The sequence below is a fragment of the Euprymna scolopes genome, chromosome 32, assembly GCF_053919585.1.
Source record: "Euprymna scolopes isolate OS-2025 chromosome 32, ASM5391958v1, whole genome shotgun sequence".
Classification (NCBI taxonomy): Eukaryota; Metazoa; Mollusca; class Cephalopoda; order Sepiida; family Sepiolidae; genus Euprymna; species Euprymna scolopes.
This window is the reverse complement of record NC_136513.1, coordinates 55320995-55338080: the sequence shown is the minus strand read 5'-3', so window position 1 is coordinate 55338080 and position 17086 is coordinate 55320995. Positions and strand designations below refer to the sequence as shown.

The 17086-nt window shown below is 36.4% G+C and overlaps 1 protein-coding gene across 1 annotated transcript in view; it reads left to right on the top strand.

The window, feature by feature from the left end:
- LOC145256371 (thioredoxin reductase 2, mitochondrial-like) overlaps positions 1-17086 on the top strand; it is an 80651-nt gene that overhangs the window by 48917 nt on the left and 14648 nt on the right. The window contains exons 10-13 of the mRNA XM_080115197.1: positions 1398-1489; positions 2854-3034; positions 6717-6862; positions 11997-12092. Of these exons, the coding sequence (XP_079971323.1) occupies positions 1398-1489; positions 2854-3034; positions 6717-6862; positions 11997-12092 (515 nt within the window). The remainder of the gene's footprint in view (positions 1-1397; positions 1490-2853; positions 3035-6716; positions 6863-11996; positions 12093-17086) is intronic.

The window sequence follows — 17086 nt, the reverse complement described above, 5'->3', positions numbered from 1 at the left end:
ACTAGTCTCTCGCTCCTGGACAGGGTCCAAAAGAGAGTCACCAACTGTCCTGAACTGTCATCTAAACTTCAGCCCCTGTCCCACTGACGAAATGCTGCATCCCTCTGCCTGTTTTACAAGTATTTTAATGGTGGATGCTCTGACGAACTACAAGCCCTTGTACCCCCTCAATGTAAATACCCCAACAAACCCGACAAGCAGAAAAGTCCCACCCCTACACAGTTGAGATCCCTAGATGTAAGAAAGCCTTTTACTCTAATGGCTTCTTCCCCAGAACTGCTGGACTTTGTAATTTTCTTCCGGTTTTCTGTTTCCCCAACTGTACTGACATGCAGAAGTTCAAGTGTAATGCAAATTGACATCTTGCTGCTAAACTCCCTACATAGTACTCCTGCCACTTAGGTCCCTAATAGTAGCCCCCTACATCAAAGTGGCAATGTGCCTTGTTTGAGGTGAAAATGTAGTAAAAATATATATATTTTGTTGTTTTTCTTATACACATATTGTGAATGGGTATATTGAATTATCGGCCTACATTCTATCGATATCTGCTTGTGTTTTGGGTGTTCCTTTTTTTTCCCCCCGTGATATTAGCGGCAATTAATTTTGTTTTTACTTGTCTAATTTTCTATTTTCCCACTCCAGAAAAAAAGAGAAGAAAAAAAAACTACTTATTTTTTTAAACAATATTTACCATTTTTTTTTTTTTTTTAATCGTAACTACCAATGTTTTCTCTTGACAATATATCGGTTGAAAAACGTCTCAAGGTTTATTTTAGGTTCTTTTTTTATAATCGCTAATTTATGAATTTACTCTTAAATCGTTTTTATTAACGAATTGTCATTTTCCCCTTGATGAATTATTTGTTTCCCAGCTCGGCATATCTCCAGATATCTTGTTCAAAGCTTATATATATATATATATATATATTCATGACTATATGATGCTAAAAACTTATTTTCAAATATTCTACTGATATTTTATTTTCTTCAATTTATTCATCCAGAAGAAATTTTACAATAAAGACAAATGATGGGCATACATAACTGGGTTTGTCCCGTTTTCATATATATATTTTTTTCATATATATATATATATATACAGGGTGGGGCAGAGCAACTTGTTTATTTTAATTTGGAATATCAATTAAATAAGCAAGTTGCTCTGCCACACCCTATATATATATATATATATATATATATTGAACCATTTTCTCATCATTGCTTTTTTTTCTTTTATATTTCAATCTTGTGGCTTCCTGAGAAAACACAACCTGTTGAAAAAGAAATCTGAACACACGCATCACTTATAAAACAAATACAAAGTAGCTGTATTTAAAAACTTTTAACAATTTTTAAAAAATGTTTGCATTATTTTCCATTGACGCCACATAAAGATGTTGCTTTGGAATGTGCTGGATTTCTCGCAGGAGTTGGTTTGGATGTCACAGTCATGGTACGGTCTATACCTCTGCGAGGATTTGACCAGGTATGTTTCAAATTATTCTTTTTTTTTACATTTTGGTATGTCCTGCGAAATTCGTTTGAAGAAGCTGAGTTGTCTTGGTTACAGTAATCGAATAATAATCTCGTAAGTCACTTCCTAAATCTCGAAAATCGAAAAAAAATCTGATTAAAGAAGGAGCAGTTCTATTTTAACCAAAATTAGCACCTTTATATAAGCCAATGTCAAAAGTGCAGATGGTCCCACGTATAAAATCAATTGTAGGTTCTTTGATAAGACAGATGCATTCAAAATGAATGTTTCTGTCTAGAACACAATTGAACTATGATACTTGACTTTTGCATTTTAAACTTCAAGTGATTTTATAAAATGTATGAAATCAAAAGTAGATTCTCTATGATGCATTACGAAGTCGATCACTGCAGAGAGATATGTGAAGCACGATGGGTCTTTGACTAGAGCAGGTAATCAATAGATTTGATTGAAAAATGAGCAATTTCGCCGATTACGATGACAATAAAAATATTGGAAGTGTGGAACATTTGTTAATCTTTATTAAATCCCGGGCAACATCAGACTTCCATGCTAGTTTTGTATAAAATCCTAATCTTTGTCTTTCTACAATGGATTTGGTATTCATAAATTACTTTTTTTGCATTAATCATATATGATGTAATCATGATAACTCAGCGGTTCTCATTAGATTAACAAAGTTAAGCAATGTTGAGTCTGGCCAGAAGCAGATGGGTAAACATTTGGGAACTTCAGGCGCTGTCAGTAGGAGGATAGTCAAACCTCCTGACAAAAGAATACGCCTCTGAAGATGCTTTTAGCAAATACTCCAACATGTTAAACCTGACATAGTGATATCGGAAAAAAACGAAAAAGAAACCACCCTGGTAGAAGTCAGTGTCTCCAATGATGCTAGGTTAAACGAAGCTTAGAGGAAGAAGATAACGACATTCCAATGTCTTATGTATGAAATGAAAAGAAATTGGAATCTTAGGAAGATCTCCATCATTTCAGTAATTATAGGAGCAACTGGATTTCAAAAACTACCTGGTAAATATACCTGGTGAACCAAGTGCAAGAGAAATACAAACAATTGCACTTAGTTATAATTAGAAACTTAAAAAGATCTCTCGGTTTGAGTGTCTGAAATGGCGAGTGAATCCAGTAGGATACCCCACATTCAGCAAAAACAAAATAAGAAAATTGAAAAAAAAAAACATTTCCTGAGAGGAAGTTTTGTCATCAATCATATGGTGAAGCTTTATGGATAGTGTATGCTTGTATTTTTTGTTTTCTTAATTGTATGTTCATAGAGAAGCACTAAAGAATTTTTTCTTTTTTTTTTTTTTATTTATCTATTTTTTTCTGCTAATCAGGAAATGGCAAATCATGTTTGCGCGTACATGGAAAATCACGGAGTCAAGTTTTTGTATAAATGCCAACCAGATCACATGAAAAAAATCGGCACCGGTCAGATCGCAGTTCAGTATCGAAACGGTCACAATAGTGATGAAGAAATAGAAGAAGACTATTTCAATACTGTCCTCATGGCTACAGGTGAGCGTCTCCTAGATTTGACCCTTTCTCCTTTCCATATTAACAAACGGTTTTAAATGACGTGTTGAAACATATAAAATACTAGACTCTTTAGCAAAAGTTATAGCCCGTTGACTTAGAATGAATGCTTTATGCCAAATTAATTGTTGAATATGGTTACATTTGTGTTCATTTTTGCATTAAATACTAATCTCCATTAATTCTTATTGACCCTTAACTATGCATCAAATGAATACCATAATACTTAGTTTGCTGCACCTTATGATAACAAAGGGCCATACGAATTTCAGTTGGATAAGCCCAGTATTTAAAAAAAAAAAAAAAACAGAAGTGGAACGGACAGACAGACAAAAGAAATATAATATAGATTGTAGCACTATTATGCTCCAGATGTGTTCCTGTATTAATGGAATGTGAACCTGTTGAACCTGTGGCACTTGTGCCCTCCTCAGCAAAATCCCACCTCTTCACTGTTGAGGTCTCCAGATGCTGGAAAGCCTTCTACTCTCATAGTTTCTATCCTCAGATTGCTCGACTTTAGAATTTTCTCTGTTTCCTGCTTTCTTGACTGTACTGACATGCAGAAATTTAAATGTAATGTGAACAGACATCTTGCTGCTCAACTCCTGACATAATCTCTGTAGACATGTGTCCAAACAGTCGCCCGTTATGTGCAAGTTGCAACATGCCTTGTTTCGTGTGAATAAGAGTTTCAAAAAACAATTTTTTTAATAACTGACGATTAGATAAGATTGCTTTGAACATATTTTTAATCAACGCAAAACGTTTATTAAAATTCTGAATTTTTTAGATGAAATTGTTTTGTATCATTTGGATTAATCGGACTAATGTTCTCATTTTGAGTGTTATTTGTACAATGTTTTTGGTTGATGTAACCTCCGACCTTCGTCAGGTGTATAAGTTGTCATGTCAAAGATTACATTGACTGAAATGTTGTGCAGATAACACTCAAGGTGAGAACAATTGTCCGATTAATCCAAGTACAGTGGGCGGACAATAAATTTGTCGCCCTAAAGAAAACAACACTATAGCTTTATTTAAAAATTTTTATTGAAAAAAACAATTTAGATAACTTGATTTTGTAGTTGAGCTGATATCTATCTATTCAATTTAGTCGCTTTTAGTCTCAATCACCACCTTGATACGGGTCCGGAACTGGGAGCATGCCTTTTCCACAAACGCCGACGGGAACTCGGCAAATATTTGGCAGATGGTGGCAATCATGCTGACTTTGGTGTTGTAGGAGGTCATGTTGGTGATGTTCTTGAATTATGACCAAACAAAGTAGTCCGGCAGGTTCAGTTCAGGGGAGGAGGGAGGGGGGCAGTGAGAGAAGAGTACAAAGTCGTAGCACTCCTTCTGAAGCAAAGTCTGGGTCTCTTTGGACTTGTGGGCCAGTGCTGAGTCTTGCTGCCACACCCAAGGTCTGCCAGTGGCCACCTGACTGCACATCCAGGTACATTTTGGTGTTGACTTTCAAGCTGACTTCAAAGATGTGAGGTGGTATGATGTGGCCCTCATTTGAAACCACTCCAAAAATCATAACCGTGGCCGGAAATTTTGTTTTCATCACCCTGGACACGTCTCTGTTATTTGTGGCAATCTAACGATGCATTTTGAGTGTGCTGGCAATGGTCCTGTTGTCATAACTTTGATCAGTAAAGAGCATGACGTCATACAGCCGCACATCTCCATTCTCGCTTGTTAAACATTTGCGCCACGTCCAGACATGATAGAAAGCTTCTATCACTCTTGAGATTTGTACACAACTGACCAACTTGCAGATGGTCTGCAACAAAAAGGAAAACCGATTTTCATCAAACAGAAATGGAATCATGTCTTCTTTTCTAGCTATGTATGGTATCATATATTTCTATAAAGCCACCATTCGTTATTTTTTATTGTCTTTTTTCCTTTCCCTTTGCAAAACTCAATCATGTTCTGCAAAAAAAAAAAAACAATTTTTTATTAAATTTATTTTTTCTTTGAAAAACTTAATTATATTCTACAAAACAACCAAACCAAACACCATGAGTAAATATTTTAAAATATAAAGAACTTGAAGCATAAAAACTTTTACCAAAATTACTGGATTTGGCATTGAATAACCTGAAAAGGGTTGATATGCCATAAAACTAAAACTTTCTACTCAAATAGTTTTCTTCGTTGGACCACTTGTCTTTGGAATTCTCTGCCAGTTCACTGTTTCCCTAACTGTACCAACATGCAGAAATTTAAATGTAATGTGAACAAATGTCTTGCTGCATAACTCCCTACTTAGAATACCCCCTATAAATTTGGTTTGTCTTAGTGGCAAGGTGCCTTGTTTGGGGGTGAATAAAAGTTTTCTTTTTTTTTATTAAACGAAAGCAACAAGATATTTTCAAAACAAATCAATTAGAGTGATCATCGGTTTTTCAGTTGGAAAAAATGAAGAAAGGATGGAAACTAATGAAAATGTGAGGGAGAGAGAATAGAAAAAATACGATCAAACATTTCTGGTTTGAGTCTGTAGGGTTTCTTAAGGAAACTAGAAAATGGATCTTGGGTTGAATTTCGACATAACTCTTACTTCTCTTATTTTTTTATTTTTTTTTTTTTTACATAGGCATCACCACTTATCAAGGCCCAGAGGCCACTCGAGGATAAGGGTAAAAGAATATACAGTAGAAATTGGACAATATAGTAACCGTTAGTAATGGAGATTCGGTAAATTTGTTAACTAATATGGAACGGCTCATCAAAAACTTGTTTGCGTTAGACTTGAGGACAACCATATTGTAGTCAGCTGGAAAGCAGAAAAACAGAAGACAATTCCATAGGTGTGTAGTTCTAAGAAAGAAGCTTTGCTCATGGAATCTACGTTTAGGTTTAGGCACAGATAAAGAGTAGGGGAAATTAGTGATAGTGTTTTCTGCTAGACGGGTGTTTCTTGTGAAAGTTTGGCAAGGGACCATAGAATGGAGCTCAGCCGAGCACTTGCTATGAAAATAACGATAAAGCAGAGACAAACTCGCAACATCTCATTCTGTTATTTTCAAATCATTATAATTGGAGATGAGTATAATTAAATGAATACCAACTCCCACGTTATTACTTACATGATATCGATGCTGAAACATTAAAAAAGAAGAAACAAAATGTATAATAAATCGTTTGTTTAAATTTTTGGATATTCCGAATTTTCCATAAACAATAGAAATAAACATTGTTAAGCATCGTAAAATGTTTACTTCAAAAGTTTTGTTACTCTTACTTTCTTTATTTTGTTCTTTAGTTCTCATATTCCATGAGTGATGTTTCTGACAAAGAGGGAAGAATTTCTGTTTTCCGAGTCAGAATCTATTCCATCTAACACTTTAGCAAGTTTTTTACCTTAAAGTGGTATTTCTTTTTTAGCTCCTTACATCAAGTGGTTTCATGCCTTGCCTGGAAAGATTTTTTTTTTAAATTGAAAAAAAAAAAAATGATCCAAAGATGTTACATTTCTGAATTTTTGAGATGAGGATTAATAATACATATTATATATTTATCATCGAACTGATCCAACTAATACAAATGACCTAACGATGCTTGACATGTCTTAAAATTCAACAATAAACAAATGATAAATTTGGATTTCCAACAAGTATAATCTCTGATAACATTCATTAATTTGCAGGTCGATGGCCAGAGACAAAAGCTTTGTGCCTACAGAATACATCCGTGAAGATCGACTCATCTACAGGCAAAATAATTGGAGGGTTTAACAATGACTTTGAAAAAACATCTGCTGACAACATCTATGCAATTGGTGATATACTTTTGGTAAGTGTGTTTGACAAGTAGTTTGTCCTTAGTAAACAAATATAATCATAACTATACCATGCACCAGGTAAGGCAGAGGATGCTAGGGCAGTAGGTTTTGATATATCCAAACCATTTGACAAGGTGTGACATGAAAGAATTCTCTTGAAAATTGAATCCTATGGTAGTAGTAGTATCATATGAGTTAGACCTCTATACTGCTATTTTTTTTAGCCAATCTAAGAAATTGTCTTCAGATAGATGGGCTGTCGCATGGCCTTTTTCCAGTTGAGTAACTGGAGAGTGTAAGATCAAGTGATCTGTGTCCTGGGGGAGTTTCTTTGCACTTTCGACAGATTGGTGAGTCTATTTGTTCCCACCTGTGTTTGTTTATTGCAGTGTCTTGTTCTGATCCAGTTTAAACAACAAAAATGCAAATCCTATCATACCTCATGAAAACTTAATATAATCAGATCATTTTTCGAGAAGAGAAAAATCCAGGTTGTCCTCGATGACTCCACATCCAAACAATATGATATTAATGCAGGAGTGCCTCAGTGTTTGCTCCTTAGACCTTTATTATTCTCAATGATCCCAATTAGTAGTCTCACACATCCAAATGACTACTATATAATAGTTGCTCTTCAATTCATTTGTTCAAACTTTTCTCAATAACCACGCCTTGGATTTTTTAAAAGTTTTGCACAAACATTAGTCATGATGAAAGTAAATTTTTGCTAGAACAGATTTTCTGGGATAACTCTGGTTGCACCTCTAGCAGGCATTATAGGGGTAAAATTGCCCCCAAACTGTTCACCTGGTCATTTGTTTGCACTTTTCTCAATAACCATGCCTTGGATTTTTTTTTTACGTTTTGCACAAACATTAGTCATGATGAAAGAAAATTTTACACTTGTGGAGGGGGACCATGCATGCTCGACTTATTTAGGGTGAAAAGGAGTAAAACAAAAATCTTGAAAATGAAGTAGAGGGGAGTGAGGTCAGAGGAAAATGTTGAAGCCGATATCCCTTACTAATTAAGATCAGGCTGTTTTGTGTCTAACCTATGATATATTATGTCATACTTTTTGAATGTCTCTTTTAATGTGCTAAAGATTTTTTTAAAAAAATGAACATTTGTGATCAAATCTGAAGAAAATACTTTTCAAAATTCTATGTGAAATTCATTGGTCCAAGGAAATCTAGTGCAGATTTTCAGTTTCCTAGTGTGGAGAGGTATGGAAGCAAAACTTGACCAATAAAGGTTGAGAACATTCATCAAATAAAAATGATATGCCATGTGAGTTTATATAAAAAAAAAATGGCTTAGTTTTGATGACTGCAGAGTAAAATTGAATCTAGACAGTACACAGTCACATGTGCAGAACAGAAGACTTATTGATGCTTGATTCATGCAAAATGGTCCAAAAGCATTCCATACATTTCTGTGGCATTTTTTCCAAGTTTAAAACATAATTTTATTACATATTGTTCTTATAAAGTGTCCTCACGCCCAGATTGCATTTTTTTGAATTCACCAGCTGTGATAATCAGGCTTTAGTAGGATGTATTCTAATGCCGGTTGTAGCTGTTCATTTGAACCTGAAATCATAAAAATTGGTCAGCCATCTGATAAGATGTACATCAATAACATATTGAATTTTCAAGAGTCTACGACAATTTTAAATGATTGTACAAAAAATGTCTGGAAACTTATTGAAAGCATCTCGTATATGGCCACATGGAAAGAATGGATGGGAATGTTTGGGATAATAGATAATAGTTAACAGATGTAGAAAAGTTGAGATGGCAGGCCTAGTTCACAGAGGAAGACCAAGAAAGCATGGACAAAATTGATAAAAATTGATGACTGAGAGAAAGAGGGATAAATAAAGTTCAGAGATAAGTTAATTTGGAAGTCAATTTTTTCAAGCAGTCCAACACATGCCAGCATGTAAAACAGACACTGAACTTGAAGATGATGATAATGGTTTAATGTTTTATCGTCACCGAAAATGATGGCTTCATTTCTATCTTTTACTGTTACATAAAAGTCACTTGTGTGTGTGAGAGTGAGTGAGTGAGATAGTTCCTTCTTCATAAGTTCCGAAACAGCTGAACTTATCTTTTGTAAATTTCACACAAAACTAATTTATATGCCTGGCAGTGTTCTTAGATATGTTTTGTACAGAAATTCATCTGATAAGTATGGAAAATAGGACAAATTTGATCTTAAAAATAGCTTTTCTCTCTTATACAGGGTGACCCCCCCCCCCAAAAAAAAATAAATAAATAAAATAATAAATGACAAAAGAATTCTAAAATAAAATTATTGAAAACAAAAAGAAGTGTTTTGATGTGATGTTTTGAATATAATAAACTAGTTATGACCAAAGTTTCATTTCATTTGGACAAAACACTAAGAAACGGGGCTTAATTATAGTTGAGGCCCATTTTTTTGGAGGGGGGGTCACCCTTGGGGGGGGGGTCACCCTATAGATAAAAAAATGTATAATTTTTACAGGGGAATATTTTACATTGCACCGGCAGGGGAGATAATAAAATTCCAGTAAATTATTTCTTCTTAAAAAAAACAGATTTATTGTAAGCTGGCGATATAGCTCAGTGGTAGAGTATTCGACTACAGATCAAATGATCCCCTGTTCAAGCCTGGGTGTACCTCACCATTTTTTTTTAAATTTTTATTCATGAGTTCAATTTACAATAAAAGAAGAGATACTATTAAAAATGCAGCAAATCATTTTTTCGTTTGTATATTTTAAAACTAAACATTAATCAGAATTGACATTTCCAGAGCATTTGTTGTCAAGCCCAAATATCAGCTGACATGATATTGTAAACAAACACAGACGGAATTTGATGAACATCATTATCATTTTTTTATTATTTTTTTTTTTTTTTTTCAAATTAGTCCACTGGGCAAATTATTCCTTGTGATATATAATAATCAATACAGGATTGATTCTATAATAATACATACGCAATCTGCATAAATTAAAATATCATGTTTAAGCATATTATACAACTAAGCATTGCTGAGCTGTCAGCTAGTGTCAAATAGCTATAAGAAGCAATGTCGTGCATGACTATTTGAGGAACTATTTACTTTTACATGTGGTGCAATGCTGAACTTCATGCGTGCAGAATATGTTGCCACATTTGGGGAGGAGCTGCTCAGTGTTATGTGCAAGATAATGTCTAGGGGTAGACACACAACATATATTGAAAAAAAATAAAGGAGTTTTAGAGAGGAAGATAAACAACGAAAGCAAATATTTACAAAAAAAAGGGTATAAAGGAAGTAACTCAGGTTTTTGGTTACTAGCTTTTGTCACAGAGTAATAAAAGAGTTTGAGAAAATATAATATATTTTACTTTGGTCAGAATATAAGATCAAAAAGGCAATATTTACCAAGTGTCTGGTTATTTATGAGGGAGTTTGCAATAGGCTTGTTTCAGGAAATTCCTTACAACCAAATTTTATCCCAGGAAATTGTTTTGAGTCATAAATAATTGTATGGTTGCCCCAACTTAGTGTTCCTTCTCAGAGCTAATTTAATAACTGAAGTTATGACACTATTAGCTTCTATTTATAATAATGTTGATTTGAAGCTTCTAGAATTTTCAAAAAGGATGGAATACTGTTGCCATATCTGGGCAGGAGCTGCTAAAAACAGCCTATCTTGCCTTGACAAAGTACAAAATAGACTTTGTGGCTTAGTGGGGGATGCCCTTTTCTCTACACTGTGAAAAATTTCCCCCACTCTTTATCTGTGCCTAAATCAAAACCTAGATTCCATGAACAAAGCTTCTTTCTTAGAACTGCACGCCTGTGGAACTCTGTTCCGTCTGCCTGCTTCCCACCGGACTACAACTTGGATGTCTTCAAGTTAACGTTAACAAATTCCTAATGAACCGCCCTCTTAAGTTAACACTTCATTAAATCTCCACACAAACGTAATGTACTTGCAATAACCCTTATCCCTGAGTGGCTTCCGGGCCTTGATAAGTGGTGACCAGCGTGCAAAAAAAAAAAAAAAAGAAAAGAAAATCATAGGTTAGACACAAAGCAGCCTGATCGTAATGTACTTGCAATAACCCTTATCCCAATGTTAACAAATTCCTAATTCCTAATGAACCGCCCCCTTAAGTAAACACTTCATCAAATCGCCACACTAACGTAATGTACTTGCAATAACCCTTATCCCTGAGTGGCTTCTGGGCCTTGATAAGTGGTGATCACTGTAAAAAAAAACAAAAAAACTTTGACTTTGAATCTTCCAGAGCGCTCGAAAACAAACACTTTTCTGTTTTATTTTTTAAAAAGAATCTTTTATTTTCTAATTGTAATATGTATTTTAAGAGTAAAAGTTTATATATTGTATTATATATTTAATTTTATATATATTTTATATTATGATATATTATAATATTAATTTTATATTATTATTTATGATTATATTTATATTTCAGATTTATATTATATTTTATATTATTTATGCAGGAAATGGTAATTTCTTCATATTTTAAAGAGGAAAATTGTCCTCCCATGACATTCTGAATATCTTTTCCTGACTTGACAGGGTTCAAAATTGGTTTCAAAACCTAGTAGGCGATGTCCTTGTCTCCGGCTTACAACTTCTTTCTAACAAGACTGCTCTCTCATTATATTCAATTTATGCCCCTCCCTCCGCAAAACATTCACAACACTCATCTAGCTACAACCACTGTCAATAATTCCCTCTACTCTCTATCTGTGCCTGAAACTAAATGCAAAAATCATGAAGTTTCTTTCCTAGAACTGCTCACATTCAGAACCATATAGTGCATGTTTGCTTTCTGGATAACTACAACATGGTCATTTTCAAGTCTAATGTAAACAATTTCTTGTTGAGCCGTCCCCTTAAATAATCAAATTCTACTTAATTTCTACCACAACTAACCATTACGTTATTTTATCATGATCACCTTACATGCATTAACACTTATCCTCTAGTGGCCTTTAGGCCTTGATAAATGATTAAAAAAAAAGTTTTAAATCACATTGCATTTTGTAAAATTGAATCAATTTAGACATTTTTGGTTTTGATCTCTCTTCATAGTTCGACTTTGTTTTTTTGGTTTGTTTCCGCAGGATCGACCTGAATTGACTCCGGTTGCTATTAGGGCAGGAAAGCTGCTTGCACGGCGCCTTTTTGAGGTTTCCCATTCACAAATGGATTATGCTTCAGTACGTATATTTCAAAACCTTTAAATCTTGGTTTTTATTATTTACATGATAAAGTTGATGGAAATTTTTTATGGAAATTGCTCCAAACAAGGCATGAAGCTACTTGCTGTAAGAAGCTAATAAGAACGAAAGATGATCGTCATAAAGATAGGAACTGTCTATTGGCTTCAGTCTTGAAAAGATCAAGGTTATAGGTAGATGGAAAACTGTCATTTTTTTTTTGAAGTGCGTTCCATAAACCTACAGTTCTTAGAAAGAAGTTACTGGAATAGGAAGCTTTTTTTTACCTTAAAAAATGATTAAATTTATTCTAAACATGCTTTAGAGTTCTTTACTTTTTTTTTAAGAGGGGAGGGGAGTATTGTCCGCATTCGTGATAATATCTGTGCTCTGATTCAGTCTTTTGTGCGTATTATTTGTTAATGCATGGTAATTTTTTCCTTACTAATGTCGAATAGTATTCTGGGAAAAGCCGGAATTATTGCTGGTTGTATACACACGCAAATATTGTTGACAAGTCTTCAAAACAAGAAATGTCATCAGAAATCATAACATTGGAAAGAATGTACAAAAGCTTCAGAATTCAACATTCTTCAGATGAACAAGTTTTCAAAAATGTAAACAGCCACTTGGAATGTGGCTTTGATTTGACAACTATGAAGATGTGTCCATATAAACAAATGAATTCAGGTTAAATGGACAGAAAAAAGGAAAACAAAAACAGCAGAGGAAGCCAACCTTTTGTCATCAGTCATCAACGAGCCACCTAAAACTAAAAACAATAGAAATTTTAGGAAGTTGAGTTAATGCTTTTCGGGCACTCCCTAATAGAATAAATATTTCAACACAAGCTACTGAATAAACAAACAAACGACTTTGTAAAACTTGCAAGGAAAAGTTTTATTGAAGTAAGGCAAGATGCCATTTAGATATAGCTGGGATAGAACTCGTCTGCCATTGCCCGGTAGTTATTCCCAAGTGGGGACCGTCGATACCGATGTAGGCAGAGAGAGAGAGTGAGGAAACAGGTCCGCTCTCCTTAATGTCTCACTGGAAAAAGGAAGAGTTTTTCTTGTCCGGGATGGAAGCAGTTATAGTTCCTTAAGGGGGTAAGGAAGATCCCTGCGCTATGCCTCTGATTGGTCAGTATGTGCCATATCGCACAGTCAGGGGAGGCACTGACGCACAAGAAAAGTGTTCTATTTGTTTCTGCTACATAACCCCCTGCTTAGGCTGAAAGCCGACAGAGAAAAAGGTAGCAGAACGAATAGCAAAAAAAATTAAATAAAAATGTCAATTTATTCACGTTATTTTTTTTGTTTTTACGAAGAAAAAAAAATGTTCTTAGTTTTCTGTAAAAAGTTGGGGAATATTCTTTTTTTTTTTTTTTTTTTTATAAAACGTTCTTTTTTGTAGAAAGGAGAGAAAGAAAAGTTTCTTTTTTAACAGAAATATACAGTTTTACATAGATTCTTTGGCCAATGTACCCGTTGGCCACTACGTGTAGTGGTCACATAACTGTTCTCACGTGGAGCATTTACCTCAGGTGTATGATGATGCTGTGTGTATGTTGGAGGAATGTGTGGTTCATGTATTAATGTGTCCAGAAAGGCTCTTTTTACCCTATCTATAGAAACTGTCTCTTTTTTACCACTAATGTTAAGGATAAAAGTTTTATCAGTGCGTGAAAGCACGCAATAAGGGCCAGTGTAGGGTGGAGTTAGGGGAGCTTTTACTGCGTCCTTTCTAAGAAACACGTGGGTCCATGTTGATATGTCCTTCGGGACCAAAGATTTTATGGTCTGTTTCCTAGGGTGCGTTGGTGGTAGCTTACTGAGATAGGCTCGTAGTCTGTTGACATACAGAGCTGAGTCAGTTGTTGTATCCTCTATCGGGGTCAGCATCTGACCTGGCAATGATAGAGGTGCTCCATAGACTAGTTCGGCTGCAGAAATACCAAGTCCTCTTTGATTGAGGCACGACAGCCAAGAAGAACAACCAGTACATATTCGCTCGATCGCTGTTGGTTAGGGTAAGCACGTAATGCTGCTTTCAATTGGCGATGGAAGCGTTCAATCATCCTGTTAGAAGCAGGGTGATAGCTTGTAGTGCGAATACGTTGGATCCCTAGCATCCTGGAGAGTTCCTGGAAGAGGTGGGATTCAAACTGTACGCCACGATCAGTGGTGATGTAGTGGGAACTCTGTAACGCGATATCCAGCCTGATATAACGGCTCGCGCTACGGACTCAGCCGAAATGTCTGTGAGGTGAATGGCTTCAGGCCACCGTGTGAAACGGTCTATACAGGTCAGGAGATAAGTGAATCCCAACCAGGTCGATGTGCACATGGCTAAACCGAGCGTCTGGGGTGGTGAATGTTCCAAGGAGTGCACGGATATGCTTGTGCACCTTTGACTTTTGGCAGGATACACAGGAACGTGTCCAGGCAGTGATATCACGCCTCATATTTGGCCAGAAAAATCTAGCTGTAATCAGCTTCACTGTGGCTCTGCATCCGAGGTGTACCAAATTGTGTAGGGTGTCAAAAGCAACTCTACGATGAATCAATGGAACGAGTGGTCGAGGTGAATCCGTTGAGGTGTCACAAATAATCTGCGTGTCCGAGGTAGGCATGGGCAGGTATGCGAATTTGCAAGTTGCAAATTCAGGTGACGACAGATCCAACATGTCCAGACTTGGCTGGTCTAAGGCCATCTGCTGTAAGTCGATATCCGATGGTGAGGACAGAGAATTAATGAGAAGGCGGGACAAAGCATCTGCCGCAGCATTCTGCTCACCTGAGATATGTCGGATATCACTGGTAAATTGCGAAACAAAATCCAAGTGGCGTGTTTCACGGGGAGAATATTTGTCCGGCTTAGAACGAAGTGCGTATGTAAGCAGACGGTGATCAGTGTAGATCACCAATTGACGGCCCTCGAATGAATGTTGGAAATGTTTCAGTGCAAGGTACATTGCCAGGAGTTCACAGCCAAACATGCTGTAACGTTGTTCTGCTGGTTTCAGCTGTCTCGAAAAGTATGCGAGAGGTTGTAACTGTTGTTGGTGCTGCTGTTGCAATACTGCACCTACAGCTGTGCCTGATGCGTCAAAGACCAGTGAAAACTGGGCATCGGGTACAGGATGTGCAAGTAGAGATGTTGTTGCTAGTTTTGCTTTCACTTCATTGAAAGCTTTTAGCTGGGCCTCATTAAGTGAGATCTGCTCATTTTTCTTCTTCCTGTTATGTAACAGGTCGGAAAGAGGAGCTAGTTATTCCCAAGTGGGGACCGTCGATACCGACGTAGGCACAGAGAGAGTGAGGAAACAGGTCCACTCTCCTTAACGTCTCGCTGGAAAAAGGAAGAGTTTTTCTTGTCCGGGATGGAAGCAGTTATAGTTCCTTAAGGGGATAAGGAAGATCCCTGCGCTATGTCTCTGATTGGTCAGTATGTGCCATATCGCACAGTCAGGGGAGGCACTGACGCACAAGAAAAGAGTTCTATTTGTTTCTGCTACAAACTACTCATAAACATTGGAAAATTATATATATATATATATATATATATATATATATATAATGCACAATCTGATTTCTTCTGTCTAAAACCGATTTAGTAAACCATGTGAAGCCACACAATGTCATGCATGATCAACAATTGTATGAGGCTGTGCTGCTTCCCAGACCAGACAAATAATGCTGTAATATCTCTGGTTTCATTTCTCAAATGTGCATAATGAATGAGATTGTCGGACTGACTTCCTCATCTTGGTTGTTATAGTCACAACGTTTCGGCCGTTTTGCCCTCCGGCCTTCATCAGGTGTTTTATATCGAACTGGGGAACTGTTTGTTAGGAGTCTCGAACTCAACACTTTATTATTATTACGGGGGTACTGTGTTCGGACTCTAGCTAGGTTCTGGGACATAGTTGCTGATTCTCTGTTTTGAATGTAACTTTTCACTGCCTTCATTCAGGATTGAACTCAGAACCTTTGGGTAACTGTAAACTTTGATACAACGACTAGGACCATATGTCAGTTCTTAGTTTGTTTTTGTTAATGTTAAACCTATGTTGTTATTCAAGATTTTCTCTCTATCAGAGGTGTCCAAATTGCATTCAGCTCTATGCTTGGTTTGCTCAGTAGGTTGTTATGTCCGAGCATGTGAGCTGTTTCTTTAAGTTTTCTCACTTTCCAGTGGGTCTCTCTGTTTATTATTTTTACTTCATCCCATAGGGGGCGATGGTCCCCCCCCCCTCTCCATCCAGACATGGTTGACTATAACCGATTTTTCCGTCTCCCCTTTAGTTACCGCTTTTCGGTGTTCCTCCACCCTTACTTTAAGGGGGCGGCATGTTTCACCCTTGTAAACCTTTCTGCAACTGCATGGGATGGAGTATATGCAGTTCTTGGTCATGTTCTCCTCCATGCGGGGCTTCACTCGTACCAGGTGTCGTCTGAGTGTTGACTCGCTCTTGAATACCGTCCTGATGTTGTAGGGGGCACATATTCTCTGAATCTTTTCGGAGATGCCTCGTATGTATGGTAGGCAGACCGTTGGAGGTTTTTGGGTTTCATTCTCCTCTCTTATACTATTAACACGTCTGGTGGATAGTATGCTATTGGGGTAGTTGTTACGATGGAGGGTATTCTTCAACCTGACCATTTCTTGGTGGCATGTAATGGTGTCGCTACTTATTGTCTTTGCTTGATGTTGTAAGCAGCGTGCGATTCCATGTTTGATACTGTATGGGTGATGGCAGACAAGGACAGCTGAGCTAAGCAACACACTTTTCTAGTACGCACTATTCCCACCCCGCATGCTGTCACTAATGTTAAAACTGTTATATGAAAACCGAAAAGGTTATTTTGAATAAAAAAAATATTTTTATAACCAGCTGTGTGTGTTTTCATTACGCTGCCAAGTGTATATATCAGGACGATGACAAAGGTTGATTGTTAGAAATTATAGAGACTGAAAAACATCATTTA